General features: G+C 61.4%; 2 protein-coding genes across 11 annotated transcripts in view; one reads left to right on the top strand and one right to left on the bottom strand.

Annotated features, from left to right (window-relative positions):
- The first annotated feature begins 552 nt into the window (after positions 1-552).
- On the top strand, positions 553-7,706 carry TMEM120A (transmembrane protein 120A). The gene is made up of 12 exons (XM_083806140.1): positions 553-763; positions 2,183-2,301; positions 2,739-2,855; positions 3,499-3,558; positions 4,177-4,272; positions 4,391-4,480; positions 4,896-4,961; positions 5,477-5,538; positions 5,733-5,825; positions 6,229-6,293; positions 6,822-6,890; positions 6,972-7,706. Exons 1-12 carry the CDS (start codon positions 689-691, stop codon positions 7,083-7,085), a joined length of 1,026 nt encoding a protein of 341 aa, XP_083662266.1. The 5' UTR covers positions 553-688; the 3' UTR covers positions 7,086-7,706.
- A 612-nt stretch (positions 7,707-8,318) lies between these two features.
- The window catches only part of POR (cytochrome p450 oxidoreductase), a 38,174-nt gene continuing 28,043 nt past the window's right edge, over positions 8,319-18,449 (bottom strand). For all 10 annotated transcript variants that reach the window (XM_083806111.1, XM_083806113.1, XM_083806114.1 and 7 more), the window contains 13 exons: positions 17,956-18,084; positions 17,177-17,326; positions 16,155-16,279; positions 15,167-15,256; positions 14,603-14,701; positions 13,821-13,937; positions 13,036-13,154; positions 11,441-11,622; positions 11,120-11,269; positions 10,660-10,927; positions 9,983-10,128; positions 9,624-9,709; positions 8,319-9,376 (listed from right to left, as the gene is read on the bottom strand). In XM_083806111.1, the coding sequence (XP_083662237.1) occupies positions 9,232-9,376; positions 9,624-9,709; positions 9,983-10,128; positions 10,660-10,927; positions 11,120-11,269; positions 11,441-11,622; positions 13,036-13,154; positions 13,821-13,937; positions 14,603-14,701; positions 15,167-15,256; positions 16,155-16,279; positions 17,177-17,326; positions 17,956-18,084 (1,806 nt within the window). In that variant the 3' untranslated portion in view covers positions 8,319-9,231. The remainder of the gene's footprint in view (positions 9,377-9,623; positions 9,710-9,982; positions 10,129-10,659; positions 10,928-11,119; positions 11,270-11,440; positions 11,623-13,035; positions 13,155-13,820; positions 13,938-14,602; positions 14,702-15,166; positions 15,257-16,154; positions 16,280-17,176; positions 17,327-17,955; positions 18,085-18,449) is intronic.

The raw sequence follows: 18,449 nt of genomic DNA, 5'->3' as shown, positions 1-18,449 counted from the left end.
TCCCCCGTTCCGTAAGTGTCTTTGCAGACCCTGGCAGGCACCGGACCCAGACCCGGACCCCGCTTCCCGCTCACCCCCCCTAACCCGGCGTCCCGCTTTGCCTGGCAGCCAGTTCCGAGGCGCCGGCGCTGCGACAGGACCACGACGGCCGTGCTGTGACTCCTTCCATGGGCACCACGAAATAAAGACCCCCCGCAAAAACCCTCCCGGGCTCTCCCCGCGCTCCGTGCTAAGAATTTATCGCCGCGTGGCTCGTGGGGGGCCCTTAGAGCCCCCCCCGGTGCTCCCCCCGCCCCGCTCCTTGCCCTTCCCCGTCCTCCCCCAGCCCCCGGCGTTGCTGGGGAGGGGGCTCCGCGGCCCGGCCCCCGCCCGTTACCCCCGGGGGCTCCCGGTGAGAGCCCCCAAACGCCCACACGCGGGCACCGAGACCCCCCCGAGCAGAGGGGGCGGCTCGGCGGAGGCCGGGCCCCGGGAGCCGCCGGTAGCGGGCGCAGCCCCGCCGCCGCCCCGCCCCCCCCCCCCCTCCCGGTTCCCCCCCCCCGGTGCCGGTCCCGCCTCCCCCGGCTCGGGGCGTGCCCGGAAGACGGCGGCAGCGCCGGGCCCGGTGCCTGGGGGCCCTCCGGCAGCCTCGGTGCCTCTCCGCCTCCGGTGCTTTTGCCCGCCGGCCTCCGGCCCCGCTGCCTCCGCCATGGCCGGCGGCGCCTCGGCCGCCGACTGCCTGCGGGAGTGGGAAGAGCTGCAGGACGGCTACCAGCGCATCCAGGTACCGCCGGGCTCCGGGCCGAGCCCCCGCCCGCCCCGCAGCCTCCGGGGCTCCCCCGCCGCCCCCCCCTTTTGCCCTAAGGGCTCAGGATCCCCCTCCCCGGCACCCCCGGGTGGCTCCGTTCCCGTCTGCTCCGCGAAACCTCCCGGGGAGAGGCTGAGCTCTGCCTCCGGGAGAGGCTGGGCAGGGGGAGGCCAGGGGGAGGCAGGGGGAGGCACCTCCTGCTCGGCCCCCCGCCGGCCCCAGCGGCCCCGGTTCCCTTTTCCCCTCCTTCCCCCCGGCTGTTGCAGGCGCGCTGCGGCTGTGCCCAGATCTGGGGCAAGGGAGGCTTTGAGAAACCCCCGCTCTTGCTCCACAGGGGCTGTGGGGATGGAGCGGCTGGCCCCAGGCTGGCCCTGGGGACGTGACAGCTCTGTCCTGCGGCCCCGAGCCCCCCCGCCCCAGCACGGCTCTCCGTCAGACCCCCTCGGAGCGCGGTGGTCCCGGTGTGGTGCAGAGCAGCAGGACCCAGGCCGGCACCTCTTTAGGAGCGGGTGTCACGCACGGCACTTGGTCCCAGCTAACTGAGAGCAGCAGGAGCAGGGAAGGGTGTTTGTGGAGCACAAACGTCCTGCCGGGACATAAATCACTGCTGGGGGAGCGGGGAGCATCTGGGATCTGCTCCCCCCTGCTGCGGCCGCGCTGCTCGTCCCAGGCGGGAGACCGAGGTGTTTCCCTCCTCTGTTTCACCTTCCCCTGCTGGGAACAGCTTTGACAGCTGCTGATAAACTGCTCGATAAGAACCGCAGGGCCTGAAACACGTCTACACCAAGGTCTAGTCCAAGGGTTGTCGCGAGCAGCATTTAATTCTTTGGAGGTGGCGGCGCTGGGGCTGCCCCCGGTCGAGTTAAGGTTGTTTTTCAGCTGACTGGGACAAGGAGCATTGACACAGCGCGGTCTCTCCTTTCCTGTCTAAATATAGCAGAAGAATGGCATCTAGCGTTACCCAGGTGCCGTTGGGTTACGGTGGCACGTGGGGCCGTGCAGCCGGCCCCGCCGTGAGCCCTCCTGGCGCAGGGGCTCCCTCCAGCATCCCAGGGCAGGACTGGGGGGCCTAGCCCAAACCACGGGCACCCAGGGTGACAGCAGCAGCGAAGCCACCTCTGTGCCCCCACGGTAGCGTTTGAGTCGCAGCCCCTTGGCTGCGGTCAGGGGGTTCTGCTAAAATAACTCCTGAGCCTTCTGCGCTGCTGCTCCGGTCTCACCCCGATTCCTCGTTGGGCCGCGGGGCCGGGGGAGCAGGGGGCAGGTGGGCAAAGCCTGCCCGGTTTCTCTGGGGTCTTCCTGAGGTGCCAGCTGAGCGGAATGGGAGGGCGTCAGGCACCCTGCGCCCTCCTAGAGCAGGTAGCTGGAGCGTGCTGCTCTCTCTCTCATGCCCAGGATAATCACAAGCTGTACAAGCAGAAACTCGAGGAGCTAACCAAGCTGCAGGATGGGATCTCCAGCTCCATCGCACGGCAGAAGAAGCGGCTGAAGGAGCTGTCCTTGTCCCTCAAAAAGTAAGCTGGCGTCCTGCGGCAGCCGGGGAGGAGAGAGCCACGAGGACGGGGCTACTGCATGCGCTCCCGGCTCTCCCCAGTGCAAACGTTAAAAAGGGCTGTTGAGGTCTGGCTGTACGCAGGCAGGTTTTCCTCGGCTTTCCCTTCCCCAGATGTGCCTTGGCTGCAGTTGGGAGCTTGAGCTGCCTGCTTGGCGGTGGGAAGAGCTGGGAAGAGCTGCTGCCCCTTCCCTTTCATCCCTGCTCCCTTCCCTCCAGCAACCCCCTGGCCTGCCCCGCAGGAGCTCTCCCAGCAGCTGGAGGTGCAGACTCCCCTCCCGTTTGTCCTTCCCGTCCTTGGGGTGTCCTTGTCCGAGACACAGCCTCGCATCACACCAGCCCGTGCTGGGCTGTGACCGAGGCTACCCTGATGCCACAGCGCCTGTGTTTCCTCCCCAGATGCAAGGCCCACGTGAGTCCCGAACAGCAGGAGTCCATCCAGGAGACCCAGAGCCTAATCAAAGAGAGGCAGAACGTCTTCTTTGAGATGGAGGCCTATCTGCCAAAGAAGAACGGGTAAGAGGCACCTCGTGGTCCCTTTGCCAGAGGGACTCGGGACAGCCGGGGTCTGCGGGTGCCAGGGTCCTCCCGCGGCCGATCCTCTCCCTGCCAGAGGAGCTGCTGGGGAGGCAGAGGGCTGGAAGGTGGCCGGTGCCCTTGGAAGCTGTCGCCAGGGCCAGATCCTTCACCTCCACCCCTGGAGGAAACCTTAGTGCCCCTCTGGGGAGGACAAAAACCTTGGATGTGCAGCACAAGCCCCCAGCAGCTGTAACGCCGCGAGGCACGACCCTGCTGTCGCCCTGCCCTTGCCCGCTGCCACCCTGCCTCGCTGCCCCAGGGTGCCTGGGACAGAGCCAGCCCCGGCCTCCCCGGGCCCCGCCACCACCTTCCCCTGCCCTTGAGCCCCTGGCCAGCGCCCCGCTGGGTGCCGACGGAGGGGGTGGCTCTGGCCTTGGCCGCCCCCCTGCCACCCTCGGGGCGGGATGCCAGCACCACGCACGCCTCCTGGCAGCGCTCGGTGGAAAACATCCGTGCGCCCCTTCCCCGGTGTCACCGCGCACGGGACGGGGTCGGGGAGGTGACGGCCACGCCACGGGACGGCCGGGCAGCCGGCCAGCCCTGGGCGGGCGCCCACCGCACGCCTCTGCTCTCTCGCCAGGTTGTACCTGAGTCTGGTGCTCGGGAACGTGAACGTCACGCTGCTCAGCAAGCAGGCTAAGTACGGCCCGCGTGCCGCGGTGGGCGTGTGCTTCGGGGGGGGGGTTTGGGAGCCCCTTGTGTCACAAGGAAGCAATAAATCTTCCCCCGGGCACGTGGCTGCCTTGACCCACCTCGTGCAGATTCCGTCCCTGCTCTGTTCAGTTCCTCCCTTCCCAGAACCAGCCCTTGGCCCTGCCTTAGCTCCCGTGGCCGGGCTGGGACGGACCGTTCGGATCTGCCACCAACGCTGTGCCTGAGTTTCCTCCACGTCAGGGACTTCCAGGAGGGACAGAGTTGTGGCGAGCCCCCTCCTCTTCCCCTGGGGAAAAACCGGGCTTGGCCCTCAGCCCCCACATGCAGGGAGGCACTGAGCAGAGAGCCCTGACCCCATCCAGTTCCATCAGCTCCCCGAGAAATGCTGAACGGACACCGATCTGCTCGGCTCCCCTGGGAGCTCCCCCTGCTCACCAGCATGAATGCAGCATGGTTTGCTCTCTCAGAAGTGCCCAGGGGACAGGGTTTTCCCTTCGCGCCTCCGAGAGGTTCCCAGCAGAGCGGCATTTTTGCCCGGCCAGGCAGGACGGGAGGACGCAGACTGGCAGCAGCCACCTTGCTCCAACCTTGTGCTTCCCCGCAGGTTTGCCTACAAAGATGAGTACGAGAAGTTCAAGCTCTACCTCACCATCATCTTGCTCATCGTGTCCTTCTCCTGTCGCTTCCTCCTCAACTCCAGGTGAGTCTGTAAGGTGCTGTCCGTAAGGTGCTGGGCGTGGGTGGGCGTCCTGCAGCCGTCGCTGCTCGGTCCCTGAGCCCCGCTGCTGCCCTTTCACCCCCGCTTTGCTTCACCCCAGGGTGACAGACGCCGTCTTCAACTTCCTCCTGGTGTGGTACTACTGCACCCTCACCATCCGGGAGAGCATCCTGATCAACAACGGATCCAAGTGAGTCCCTCGGGGCTCGGGGAGGGCAGCCGGGAGAGGGGCGTGCAGGCACTTGGTCCCCCCCCCATGGGGCCACGGCGCAGCTCCGCGCTTCCCAAGGGAGCAGCTGATGCCTCCTACTCAGGGTGTGTAGCAAACCCCGGTAATTAGCCGCACGAGCTGGCTTTAGGAGGCAGTTGCTGGCGTGGGAGGGATGAACTCACCGTGTGGAGGTGGTGGGGAAGCCGGAGCAGCCCCCGAGTGCCACCTGGACCAGAGGCGCTGGGTCCCTGCTCTGTATGCGGCCATCTTGTGGCCACCCCTGCTCCTCGCCTTGCCCTGGGAGACAGAGGGTGGCTGGCACGTGGCTGGCTCTGCTTTCCTGGGCTGTGCTTGGATCTTGGCTCCTGACCCCTCGCCTGTGTCTGCCTTCCAGAATCAAGGGCTGGTGGGTTTTCCACCACTACGTCTCCACGTTCCTGTCGGGCGTCATGCTGACTTGGTAAGCCTGCGTCCTCCTGGCTCCTGGGGGTTCGGACTGCAGCCTGCCTGGTGACGGGGCCTTTACCCTCCGTGCCCTGACCCGTGGCTGTATTCCTGCTCCACGGACATCGTGGTCTAACGGGCAGCTCCACGCGGTCCTCACCAGGCCCAAGCACTCCAAAGAGCAGCAGCCACCAGCACGTAGCAGGGCAGGCAGCACTGCTCCGGGCTCCGGGTTGGGAAACGTGACCCCGAAGTGTTGCAATCCTTGTCCAAGGGCTGCTGCAGTGTTTTCCTGACCCCTGCACCAGCGGCCTCCCCACTGCTGGCTCCCCAAGCCGGGCGCTGTTGCACTGACTTGCTGCAAACACTGTTCAACAAGGCACTAACGCGGGGGAGCTGCGCTGGGGTACCTGAGCTGGGGAGCCCCCCGTTTTGGTGGCAGCGGTGCCGTTACCGCAGCCGTGGGGCAGGCAGGGCTGAAGGCGTCTCCTCGCAGCCCCGCACACCCCAGCCAGCATCCTCTCTCCCCAGGCCGGACGGGCTCATGTACCAGATGTTCAGGAACCAGTTCCTCTCCTTCTCCATGTACCAGAGTAAGTGCTGCTGTGCCTGCTGGGTTCTTGACACGCGGAGAACTGGCTGCGGTTGCTCACAGCTCTCAGCTCACCTGGGTTTTCCCTTGGCTTTTCTCCTGCCTCCCCGGGGCGAGGAAGGTCTCAGAGCAGGGACGATGTGGCTGAGTGCCACAAGCCGGTGCCTCCTGCCCTCACCTGCCCTCTCCTTGCAGGCTTTGTGCAGTTCCTCCAGTACTACTACCAGAGCGGGTGCTTGTACCGGCTCCGAGCGCTGGGCGAGAGGCACAACATGGATCTCACCGTGGGTAAGCCAGGATTGCCCTTACTGGTTGTCCCAGACCTGCTGTCACCTCTGCTCCTGGGCCCACAGCTTCTGGCAGCCTCCCTCCCAGTACAACTGGTGCTAGGCAGGGGGAGCTGTGGTTCCTGTTAGAAGCAATCTAGACAGCGGCCTGTGCAGCCCAGGGAGCTCGCTGTGAGGGTAGTCCCACGCAAGGAGCTTCCTCCAGAGGTTCCACTAGACCCCAAGGCTAGGAAAACCTGCCTGAGTCCTCCCTGCACGCACAATTGCCCTTGGGGAGGCTGCATGAGCCTTCAGGACCTCAGTGAGGAACATGGCCACTGAACTTCCCTGCCCCTGACCTCAGGAGCTTGGCTCCATCCGGCCCCCTAAGGAGCGTGTTCTCAGCAAACCTTCATCCTCTGCAGAGGGCTTCCAGTCCTGGATGTGGAGAGGCCTCACGTTCCTGCTCCCCTTCCTCTTCTTTGGGCAGGTGAGTGGGCACCGATCCTCGTGGGGACCTGCAGGAGGCCAGAGCCTCAGGGGTGACTGAGTCGTAGCGCGTTCCCGCTGTGCCCTACGGAGGCCGGAGGCCGAGCCTTTTCCTTTTTCCACCAAAGCACCACCTCCGCAGCTTGGCTAGCAAGATGGGGCAGCAGTGCCAAGTGCTCGAGCGATGTGCAAAGTACAGCAGAGGGGCTGGCTCTGCCAACCCTCCCCGAACCCTTCTGAACGTCAGCTCTCGAGCTGCTGCCCAAGGTCCAATTCCTCCTTAAATCGGTCAGGCCGATGGCCGAAAGCAGTAGGCTGGTGGGGGGCTTGCTGCAGGCTGCTGGGCTCCAGAAGGTGGCAAGGAAGGGGGAAACGTCCCCGCTGGGTCCCCGGGGGGATGAGTGCTGCGGTGCCAGTGCCGTGCCGGGGCAGGCTGGCCTCCTGCAAGGTTTGTGCCTGGGGGAGTGTCGGGATGAGCAGCAGCACAGGGCCGAGCCTTTGAAAAGCCCTAAGCCTCCTGTCTCTGCAGTTCTGGCAGCTGTACAACGCCGTCACTCTCTTCCGGATGATCCAGCACCCGGAGTGCAAGGAGTGGCAGGTAAGGGGGGCTCCGGGCCGCTGCCCGGGGAGGGGGCGTCTGTGCCGGGCACGTCCCTCCGCTGACCCGCGCCTCCCGCAGGTCCTCATGTGCGGCCTCCCCTTCTTCATCCTCTTCCTGGGAAACTTCTTCACCACGCTCCGCGTTGTCCACCAGAAGTTTCAGAACCAGAACAAAGACACCAAGCGGGACTGAAGAGGGGCGCTGTGGGGGCCAGGACTTGTTTCTCCCCACTGGCTCCGTCCTCCGTTCCCGTCTCCTTGCCTCGATGCCGTCCGGACTCGGGTGTCTCTCCCCGTTCCGTGGAGCAGGGGGCCCGGGACAGCCGCTCCCCTCCTCTGTGCCCTGAAGACATTTGCGGGGATGGTTCTGGGGCAGAGCCCGACTCCTCCTCGCCCTGCTGCGGGCAGGGAGCAGCCTGGGGCACCCAGCTTGCATCAGCACCCTTGGGACGAGGCCGGGCGTGAGGCTGACGGGTGCCTGGTGCTGAAGGCTCACCTTGTCCCCAGCCCTGCGGCCGGGGCAGCTCCTGGTGCTGGAGGCAGAGGCCAGCAGGGAGCAGCCGCTGCCCCGGCAGCCCCCTGGGCTTTCAGGGGAGGCCGGGGCCGTGCAGGCACCCTGGTTTCCAGCATGGGCTGCCCCCGGTTCCTCCTCGCTGCAGGGGGTGCTGAGCTGGAGGAACTGGGGCGCAGGGGAGGGGTGGGAGCACCCCGAGCCTGCCCCAGGCTTCGCTCTGGAGCTGTGCGGCCAGCACCCTGGGCTCGCATCGCTGGAGGATGCATGCGCAAAAATAATAAAGGGAAGGCGCTGCCTCGGTTTGCTGGGGTCGTGGCACAGTTCGCAGGCTCTGCTCTGCACTTAGGGCCAGGCTGGCTGTGGGCTGAAGGAAGGTGGTGGGGAGGGAAGAAAACCATCCCCAGCTGCCCCCAGGCCAGCCTGGGGCGCAGAGCTTCCCAGCTGGGTGCGCTGGGGAGGGGAGGGCTGAGCAGAGCAGGGCTGGGAGCTGCCAGCGCCCTCCCACAGCCCCCCCCGGTACACACACAGCCCCGTGCCACCGGCTGCGGCCGCAGAACAAGCAGAGCAGGGACACCCCAGGCAGGATTCAGTGTCCCTGAAGCCCGGTACTACCGCAGGGAACTCCTGAAACGTAGGAAACCAAAGAGCAGTTCCAGTGCAGCTGTGTCTCGGTCCCGAGCCGCCTGCCCGCTGTGCACCGCTGCTGTCCTCACCTCCCTGCCTGGGCTTGGCACCTTGGGGAGGAGCTGCCCCAAGCCTCCTGCCAGCCCAATCCCACAGCTGCCGCCTCTTCCCTGGGTCCCCTCCACGCAGGGAAGGCTGCGAGGCCGCAGCTGCTGCTCCTGCCTGCCTGCCGCCTTTGGCTGAGCAGGGGGCGCGTGGGAGGGCAGGGAGCAAACTACAGAAACAGTGTTTTTATTCCAAGGGCAAGTATATTTAAATAATTTACAGTCATTGGAAAGCCTGAAAGTTCTTTTTTTTTTTTTCCACGATTAAATCACAAAGATGTTAAAATAAAAATAGTATTTAAAAAAAATGAGCGTATACAGCATGACGGAGGGGCTGGGCACAGGGGAGCCAGCGGCTGCAGGACCCAAGGGAGCCAGCAGGGCCCCAGCAGCCGTGACCCCAGAGCAGGTCTCTTCCAGAGGGGACAGGAGCCGCCCCTTCCCTGGAGCAGAGGAGGGCAGCAGGGGAAGGAGAGGGGTGCCTGCGGGGTCCCGGCTGGGTGCTGGCTCTGCCTTTTCCTCAGAGCAGCCGCCTGCTGGCGTTTGGTGATGGCACGGGGCAGCTCTGCGCCCGAAGCCGGCTGCCAGCCCCGCGGCTCCAGTCCTAGAGGTGGCCAAACAGGGTGGGAGGGAGGCGAGAGCGGGTCGCTGCCCCACACCGTGCCCTCCCGCCAAACCCACAGCACGGGGGGGGGCTGCCCGGCTCCTCCACCCTCTGCCATCCCCAGCCTGCCTGGCACGAGGGTGGGTGGTAGCTCCGGGAATAAGGCAGCACCTTGTGTGCGGGAAGGAGCCCAGAGCTCCCCCGGTGCCACCTGTCCCTCCTGCCGGCGTCGGCTGTCACCAACCCCAAGGCGAACGCCGGGGACGAAGCCCCAGCCACCCCCCTGCCCCTCTCAACCCCTTCCACCCCCTGGGGCACGCAGCCTGCCCTGGAGACGGCTGCAGCCCAGGAGGGGCTGGGGGTGACCCTGGGGTCGCTGTAGGCTGGGGACGAGGCAGTCGCCCACAGGAGCAGCGGGCGGGCAGGCACCTTCTGCCTCCCACAGGCCCACTCCTGGGGACCCGTTCCCTCCCTGGCCCCACCAGCCCCGCTCTTAGCTCCAGACATCCAAAGAGTAGCGGCCCTTAGTCATCAGTTTCTTTACATAGTCCGTGGCCTGGGACTGGCTCATGTTCCCATACTCAGCCACGATCTCGTAGAAAGTGTTCTGTACGTCCCGGGCCATGTTGCGGGCATCCCTGGAAAGGAGAAGACCGTGAGCGAGGTGGTGACACGGAGCCACCAAGCCCTGGTTGTCTCTGAACACCCAGAGGGGGAGGGTTTGCTCAGCCCAGCACGTTTAAGCTGGCTGCTCACCATCCCCTAGAACAAGGATGACACAGCCCTCCCAGGACTTGTAACACAGCAGTGGGTAAGCTGAGTCATGCCCGTTTTCCAAAAAACAGGAACATTTTCCCAAAGTCCTTTCCCTGCCCCTTGGCTTACCCACACACATAGATGTGAGCATTTCCGTCATTCACCAGCTTCCAGATGTTCTCCTTGTTCTTCTTTAGTAAGTGCTGAACGTAAACCTGGCAGAAAACAAGCAGGGGGAAGGTGAGAGGGGCAGAGCCCCCATACCCCCAAGCGGTGTCACAGGCTGGGGCGAGGGAGGGAAGCCAAGCCCATGCCCATGCCCACAGCTCACCCACCCCACGCAGCCCCACGAGGCAGCAGGAGCTGGGGGTTCCCGTGACTGCCACGGCCGTTCCCTGACAGCAGGCTGCGTGATTCCAGCCTTATTTTCCCCCTAGCACCATGAGCTGGGCAGGGCGAGCAGCCGGGGGGGCGGGCAGGAGCAGTACCTTCTCAGCCTGGTCCCTGGAGAAGGCGACGTTGAGCTGGGTGAGGACGCCCTCCTGCTGGAAGCGGGCCAGCTCCTCGCGGTACAGGTAGTCCTCGCGCTCGCGGCGGCAGCCATAGTACAGCACCGTCTCGCCCACCTCCTTGCCTGCGGGGTCACAGGGCATGCATTAATCCGCCGGCCCCCAGCAGCACCCCGGTCCTGCCACCCCAACCTCCCCCTGTCCAGCTCGCCCAGGAAAAACTTCTTTACCGAAAGGGTTGTTAGGCATTGGAACGGGCTGCCCAGGGAAGTGGTGGAGTCACCATCCCTGGAGGTCTTTAAGAGACGTTTAGACGTGGAGCTTAGTGATATGGTTTAGTGGAGGACTTGTTAGTGTTAGGGCAGAGGTTGGACTGGGTGATCTTGGAAGTCTCTTCCAACCTAGATGATTCTGCGATTCTGGGCTGGCAGAGCCGTGCTGCTGCCTCTGTTTATGAGGAGAAGCTCATTCAATTCTACATGCGTTAGAAATGAGTGTAAGTGACCCGACTCTGCTTATTTGGGGAGGTGGTCGCAGATTTGACCCATCAGCGAGGTGTGGCCAGCACAAGCTGCTGGGCAGATGGAGGCGCTGGCCAGCCCCGCAGAGCACTGCCCTGCGGCAGCTCGTGCCCGGGGAGGTTTCTGGGCGCTCACCTTGCTGTTTGAGCCAGGCCCGCTCCTGGATGAAGCCGATGAAGGGGGCTATGCCAGTCCCTGGTCCGATCATGATGACGGGCGTGCTGGGCTTGAAGGGCAGGCGGAACTGGGACTTCCTGACGTACATGGGCACCAGGGAGTTGCTCCCGTTCTCGTTGGGCACCTTGTTTTTGAGCCAGTTGGTGGCCACCCCTTTGTTCAGCCGCCCCGTCTTGGTCTCGTACTCCACCGTCACGGCGCAGATGTGGATGGCGTTGGGGTGAACCTGCGGGAAGGGGACGTCAGAGCCAGGCGGAGAGGGAGCCCCCACAGCAACGTGGGACACCCAGTTTCCCTCTGCGGACCCTACGCAGGTCGGGATAACCCCACTTCTCAGGCACGGAGGGACCGTGGTGCTGTGCTGCCAAAGCTCCAGTGCCTTCCCAGCACCCTTCGTCCCTGCCGGGAGCACGCTCACCTTGGAGGAGGAGGCGATGGAGTAGTAGCGGGCCTGCAGGCGGGGCAGGAGCTCACACAAGTGGTCGATGGGGGGGCGCAGCGAGGGCATGTCCTGCAGGATGGCCAGGATGTTCCTCCGGGCCTCCACCACCCAGCTGAGGTAGAGAGCCTGCGGGCAAGGAGGGCACGTGCACGGTGACTTCCCCACGCAGCCACCAAACACCCCCAGAGCTCCCTGCACACGGTGCCCAGCAGCCCTGCATCCCTTCTGGCCCCCCCCAGCCCCAGCCCTGGCCCCAGTTCAACCCAGCAGCTCTGCTGGGAAGGCTGCAGCTCCCACCTTCCCCTCCGCAGTGGACGATGCCATTTTTCGGAGGCACTCCTGCTCGCTGCTGTCGGTGGCGTACTGCGCCAGCTCGTAGAGCACGTTGGTGCGGGGCGGGTTGGTGATGTCCAGGTAGTACGTCAGGGCTGTGCGGTACGACGTGGGGCAGGGGAAGGGGTGTTTCTTATTGGATTCCTCTGGAGGAGACAAGAGGAAAGAGGGAAAAAAAAAGTAAGTGAGCAATTACTTGTTAAATCAGAGATTTCCTGCCAGTGCTACATGCAGTACAGGAGTCAGACGCAGCAGGGGAGGAGAGAGAAGCCCCAGGGCTGAAGCAGCCTCCTGGCCAAAGCCCTGCTCCCACCGCGAAGCAGCGCCAGCACAGGGCAGCTCCGTCCCCAGGCAGCTGTCTCCTGGCTGCCCATTCTGCATTTCACAGGTGCCACCCCGACGGGACACTGACCCAAAACATCCACGCATGCTGCAGAGGGCAAGGGCTTGGCTCATCGTCCCATTTTCCAGGGGCAGCAACATTCAGGGCAGGGGCAGCAAGAGTGCAGCTGGCCCAACAGCTCAGGTGACACGTCTTGCTCTCTGCCTACCGTCTCCAAGTACTTCGACGCCCCCTGTTTTTGTTCCCTGCCTCCCACGGGAAGTCTCACTGCACACACACACCTTGGGAAGGCCACGCGGAAGGCACAGCGTGCCCTCAGCCTGGAGAACAGCAGTGCTCGGACCCTGGGTTCCACGCAGAGGTGGGAGCAGGTTTCCCAGGGTGAGCTCAGGGCTGAGACATCCAGCACGCTGCCAGGCCCAGCAGGAGGAGGCTCTGCACGGCTAGTTTGGCTTCATGCTCTTAATGCCCCCGTCAGACCTGCCTTCAGAAGCATCCTTCGGCCACGGACATCTGCGCTCACAGCCCCCGGGGAGGTGAAGCACCAGCAGCCAAGGCTGGAGCCATTCAGTTTAGCAAACTAAGAGCACCAAAAGGGACACGAATGACGATATGAGGCCAGAGACCAGGCCAGAGCTCCACCAGTGCATTAAAGCCAATTGCTCTCTGGAAACCAGGAGCCAGCTCCCGGGCCAGCAGCTCTGATGCCTTGGGGCAGGCTTCACCACCTCAGGAGCAAGATGGGCAGCAGCTGTAACCTCCCTCTTGCCAGAGGCCAGCTCTGCTGGGAACGGTGCCCAACAGAAGCTCTTTGAATCAGCACTGAGACGTGCTCTCCTCCGGCAGCTCCGTCCCCAGGGCTGTGTGTCCTCCAGGGACTCAATAGCAGCGTTTCAGGCTCCAGAGCTCCTCTGGAGCTCTGGGGCTGCTGCAGCAGAGGGATGCTCTGGTGGGCTGGCGCTCTGTGATCAGGAGCGTGCTGTTACGTAACTTGTTGAATGGGCACACCGAGTACATTTCACAACTGACCCACTTTGGCTGGCTCACAGCAGGCTCTGAGCCACTGCCGCAAAATGGCTCCGCACTCGGAGTGGCCGAGGGATGTCCCCGTTTGCCTTACGGGACCCGGAGGGGATCTGACCTCTGCTCTGGTGGCAAGGACAAGAGGCCGTGGCAGAAGGAGAGCTACTGATGCTCAGGGGTGATCAACACTCACCGTCCAAGTTGTTCAGGGACATGATTGTATCCAGGTCCGTGCCCAGGATCTCGCCAATCTGATTCACCAGAGATGAGTCATTGGCCGGGTACACAGCCACGTGGTCCCCAGACTCGTACCTGGTACGAAAACAGGATGAGAAGAGATGAAAATTGGCACTTCTTGCCCACGCCAAGCCCAAGCTGCTCAGCTGGAGGACGAGCAGGCTGGAGCTCAGCAGGACAGCAGGGCTGAGCTGCTGCACAGCACCTGCGGGGTCAGGGACCCCCGAGCTGGCAGTCAGAGCAGCACAGGACCACTGGGGAATAATGGTTTTAAGAACCTAGTCTTTTATGGGGGAGCTCCAAGATAACAGCAGTTTTGCCACAGACTTCAGTGAGGCCAGGCTTCCAGCAAGGACAGGCCAGGTCCCTGCGCTGTGCTTTCTCACAAGCACACAGGCGAATTTAAGCCAGCAAGAGGGCTGAAGAGCTGGGCTCTATCCTCCCTTTGCTCATCCGTCTAAGCCAAGCAAACGTAGACACGAGCCATCCCCAGTTCCTGCCCCTCACAGTTTGTCTGCCCCCTTGTTCTTTGGATGACCCCTAGAGAATTCCTGCAGCTGGCACTGCCCAGGTGGGAGGGATGTGCAACCATGGAGGGGCTCAGGGTGGTGAGCTACAGCCCAAAAAGTGGGAGAAAATCCTGATTTGGAGTACCTGATATGTGGTCCAGAAGCCAAGAGGGGGCAGTGTTAAGTTTTGGCTCCAGACAAAAGAGGGCAGCAGCCTCCCATGGGCACCTACCTGATTTTGGAATTGGAGATGTCCAGCTCCAGGTGCATGAGGTGTCGCTCTCCGCCCTCGTTCAGCTTACGGTTCTCTGTAACCACAGCCAGGAAGGGGTTCTTGGCATCAAATGGTCTGGAAGGAAAGACAAAGACCTCTGGGTTACTCTCCCGCAGGCTCACAGCACTGCTTTCATCCCGGAATGCTCCAGAGCAGGCTTCCACCATCTGAGCACAGGGCTGCCCTGGCTCTTGTTTCAAAGCACACCACAGCACGAAACAAATTACGATCCTGCTGCTACCCGCACTGGCAAAGAAAACAGATCATTTTCCTTCTAAGCACAGCCCAGCAGTCAACAGCTCCTACCCCATTAAGAACAAGTGATGCAACAGGGGATTAGAGGGAGTGTCACATCTCAAAGCGACATTTCAGGTTGGAATTCATTTACACAATTAATCTCCCCACAGCAATACTGCAAGCAGCCATCGTGCATTAACTACTCCGGGGGACGAAAGGCTCCAGACTGACCTCGAGACAAATGCTGGGAACTTACCAGCCAAAACAGCGCCTGTGAACACAGCCAGCTTCTCAAACACCAATGATTCATTAGCTGGGGAACCCCCAAGAGTCCCAGGGGAAATCTGAGCCCACAGCTCTTAGGCAAACATCTGCCCTATGGCTGTGCTGCCAAAATGGCCCTGCCTGCATGGCATGTGGTGTTAGAAACATCAAGAACACCAGCAGTCGAAGCCTGACCCATGCACACTCCGTCTGGGGGTCTAGGGCACTTTGGCACTCACGGCTTCTGGTTCTCGTAGCTCTTGAGACGGCCCATCTCACCCGTGTACACTTTGTTCATGTTCACGTCCGTGTGCACCACGAGCTCGTACTGGCGGATGCTGGAGAAAAAGGGAAAGAAAAGAGGAAAAAAGTCAAACTGGGAACAACAAGATACAATTGGAACCATCCCCTGCTTTGCTGGATTTGCTGCAGTTCAAAGAAAAAGCCACTTCCACCCCTTCATCCCTCCTGAGACATGAGCAAGCACAGAGATGATGCAGAAAGCCCAAACAGAAGAAACATCCGCTTCACTGGGAGTATCACCAACCTAACAGCCACCCCCGAAGGAACTAAACCCAGCACATCGACCCTTCAAAACAGAAATCCAGAGCTGCATTCGAGTTTGTGCCAGGACGGGCTCAGTCCGAAGAGCCCCACTCACTGATCTGCTCCGTGTGTGCCCCCCAGCCCGGAGGAGGTGGCAGCACGCAGGAAGGGGGCAGTGGCTCAGGCCTGATGGCACAGCCACCGCTCAAATGCAGTCGATCCCCCTGGCACCCAGAAGCTGCTGCTCTGACACCCACCTGGACTCTTCTCCTGTAGCCTCCACCCCGAAGTGCTCGCACACGGCCGGCCAGAACTGCTCCCTCCAGGTGATGAAGTCCTCTTCCAGGCTAGGCAGGGCAAAAGAGAGGTTCAGTAATGCTGCCCATGAGAAAGCAGAGGGGCATTCCCAGAGGAGCCGTCTCAGATCCCTATGAACTTCCTCCTTCACCATTTGCCCTCGGAGCCAGGCAGTTTTGGTACCTCCACATGCCCACAGATCAGCCTCAGAGCATCTTCAGGGCACGAAGTGGATGGGAGGGAACTCCTGCTGCACCAACCACCCCTCCCTTCAGGGCTCTGCCAAGGAAGGTTTTGTTATTCAGGCTTGGTCTTTGCCCGTCTCATGCCCACTCCTGGCATTAAGTCACCCTCCTACAAGGCAGGTTCCAACCTGGAAAGGTTTATTTTCCTAGATTCACAGAGCCTCCCACACATGGCATAGCCCTCTAATTAAATCTTGCAGTCCTTGGAGGCAAAGCCACAGGTTGATGTAATTTCCACGGTTAAGCTCCTGCCAGAAGGGTGTTCAGGTGAGCACAATCATTTCTGGACCTCTGAGTTGGGACAGTGCTGCGTTCTACCATAAAGCAAACAGTTCACAAAGAAATGGAGCCTGGCTCCTCCACGGGGATGGAGGAACTTATCCATGCAGGCTGGGATATCAGGGGAGCTGCAGAAGGGCACAGGCAGAAGAGGCTGTGAAGCCTTGCAAAGAACACAGCTACGGTCATTTAAAGCTGCTGTGGGATTTCCCCAGGTACAGGACTCCCTAGGATGCTCCAGGTGCCAAGGGATCTGACTGATCTCTGTAGGAGAGAGACCAGACACACACTCAGGGACATGTCAGCTACCACAACTAGCCCTAAGGAGTTAATTTCTGTCTTAGCAGTAGATCCAGCTCCCTGCCAAGGTCCCTTCCATGACGCTTTAGCCGGCTCAGACCGACCCTAAAGCCGAGCCACTCACTTGCCATCGTCATCTCCCAGCCCAAGTTCAAAGATGCGCTGAGCTCCGAGCTCCTCCAGTCTCTTGTCCACGTACTTCCCCATGGCATTGAAGTGTTCATACGTCTTGTTCCCCAGCCCAAAGACCTGGAAGAGAATGTTGATAAGCACAGGGAAGCAAGGACTGGATTTCCCCCAGCCAGCCGGCGTCCTCTGACCAGCAGCACACAAAGGATGATGAAATAAGAACACAGAAGACAGACAGCAGTAACTCTCCTGGGTCCCCATCAGCTATTTGTGAACTTCCTGAGTTACGACCTACCCCTGGCTTTGCCCAGGAGACCCAGAGAGTGCCTGCTCAGCTGGCACCTCTGCTCTGAGCTGGGCCTCAGGCACACTGAGGGGACGTGCACACAGGAGCTGCCCGTGCCAGCTCCTCTGGGGACCAGTAAGGGGCTGGACTGCCAGCAGACCACTTGCGGTCCCTCCCCTCCCACAAACCGCTCAGCGAATGCTTCCTGACTGCTTTGTACGGAGCAGCTTAACATCTCCAGCAGAGGATTTTCCCCTCGTTTGCAATTGTGATGCAGCCTAAGGAACTTGGCTGGGGTTTAGGTGAGGTGGCTGTATCTCAGCCAATTATTCAGCTCAGCACAGGAAAAGAGCCACGCACTCCTCCGAGTGATTTAATTTGTGGGAGAAGATCCGGCCAAGGGCTGCTCAATTAGCTTCTGAACAGCAGCAGCAGCCTGTAACTCATTTACAGACCTTATATTCAATGCCTGCTGGGCTGTTTGCAGCAAGACATCGCCAGCGAACCCTCATGATTTAGGGAGTGGAGAGCGTGCTCCAACAGCTGCGTTTAAAGCCCCCAGATATGTGTTTGCAAATATCTGTGCAGCTTGGAGACAGAGACAATAGGGACCGCATCCAGAAGAGGCACAGACATCATGTTGTGCCTTTACCCAAGCCACGTGCAAGCACAGTGGAGGGCTTTTGACTTTCCTGCCCAAATGCAGCAGAAACTGGAACAAAGCAACTTACTGCAAATCGGAGACCCGACAAGTCAGCGTCCGCCTCCTGCAGCCAGTCGTAGAAGTCCTGGGCATTGTCCGTGGGGTCGCCCTCCCCGTAAGTGGCCATGCAGAACACAGCCAAAGACTTATCGATCTCGGAGAGGCGGCTCAGGTCCGACTGCAACAAAGCAAAGAATAAATCTCCAAGGACCCCACAACACGGTTATCGGGCAAACCTGTTCCTACAACACAGCTACAGCCCCGGTGCACAGAGCAGCACCACGTCATGTCAAACAACTAATTACAACAGGGGCTGGGGAAAGACCAAAGCCACCTGAAATGGCAAGGGAAATAAAGCTAACCACACCCTCACTGGGATGAAATCAATACTTCTACCCCACTACAAAAGCGACTGGATTTTCTATCTAGGCTGTAAGGGACGGCATTGTTGTTCCATCTAGAGAACAACACGGTATCAGTGCCTCTGTGCCAGACTGCTGCAGTGTGGGACCAATGCTAACTACAGAAAGAACACGGAGCAGGTTTCACGCTGCCAACAGATGACTTACGACTCCCAAACACCCCAGGTTACCCTCCTTTTTCAGACACGTTGCAGAGTTCACCCCAAATCCATAGACTGACATGGACCGAGCCCACCTCAGCACCTCTCAGGCTCATCCAATTTCCTTTGCTCCTCTAAGTACCACTGCTAACAGGGCAACAGTCCCTTGGCCACGTTCTTTCTGCTTTTGGGGGGCCTCTGGACGGATACGATCTATCCTGAGGCCGTGTTCGTGTCTAAGTTACCAAGTCATACTCCTCTGGGTCTGCTGCCATGCCGCGGAGGCCATAGCGGTGAGCGTCCTTGGAGAGGCGATTGGCAAACTCCTCCGCCGTGCCCGTCTGGGAGCCATAGAAAACCACGATGTTTCGTCCCTGGAGAGAAGAAGAAATCCCCGTTAAATGGTGATTACTCATCTGGCAAAGGCACAGAGGAAGTGCTTCTCGTCAGAGACAACGGGAACGCCTGGGACCAGGAGCCCGGCAGCTGGAAGGAGCCTGCGTTTGTCCACGAGGCGCCGCCAGGCTTGTGGCAGAAGACTCAAAGCTAAGCTGTTAGCAGGAATATCACTCTTGTCATCTCCGAGGTGACTCGGGTCAGACTACAACCAAAGAACAAACCCTCGAGGTTTGTTCTCAGCCTCGAGGCTGCACGGTGACTCCTGGAAACAGGGAACTCCCTGGACGAGAGCAGCTTTGCCAAAGCTTTGGGGAAGTGCCCCAACACAGGAGCTCCTGCT

The sequence above is a fragment of the Anser anser genome (genome assembly GCF_964211835.1).
Source record: "Anser anser genome assembly, chromosome: 20".
Taxonomy (NCBI): domain Eukaryota; kingdom Metazoa; phylum Chordata; class Aves; order Anseriformes; family Anatidae; genus Anser; species Anser anser.
The sequence above is the reverse complement of the archived record's forward strand: the minus strand, read 5'-3'. Positions and strand labels throughout refer to the sequence as shown.

Excerpts from the sequence above, each read along its gene's own strand:
- TMEM120A (XM_083806140.1), top strand. The coding sequence starts at position 689 with ATGGCCGGCGGCGCCTCGGCCGCCGACTGCCTGCGGGAGTGGGAAGAG. Across the intron at positions 2,856-3,498 it reads TATCTGCCAAAGAAGAACGG|GTTGTACCTGAGTCTGGTGC; the intron begins GTAAGAGGCACC and ends CTCTCTCGCCAG. Across the intron at positions 6,891-6,971 it reads CGGAGTGCAAGGAGTGGCAG|GTCCTCATGTGCGGCCTCCC; the intron begins GTAAGGGGGGCT and ends CGCCTCCCGCAG.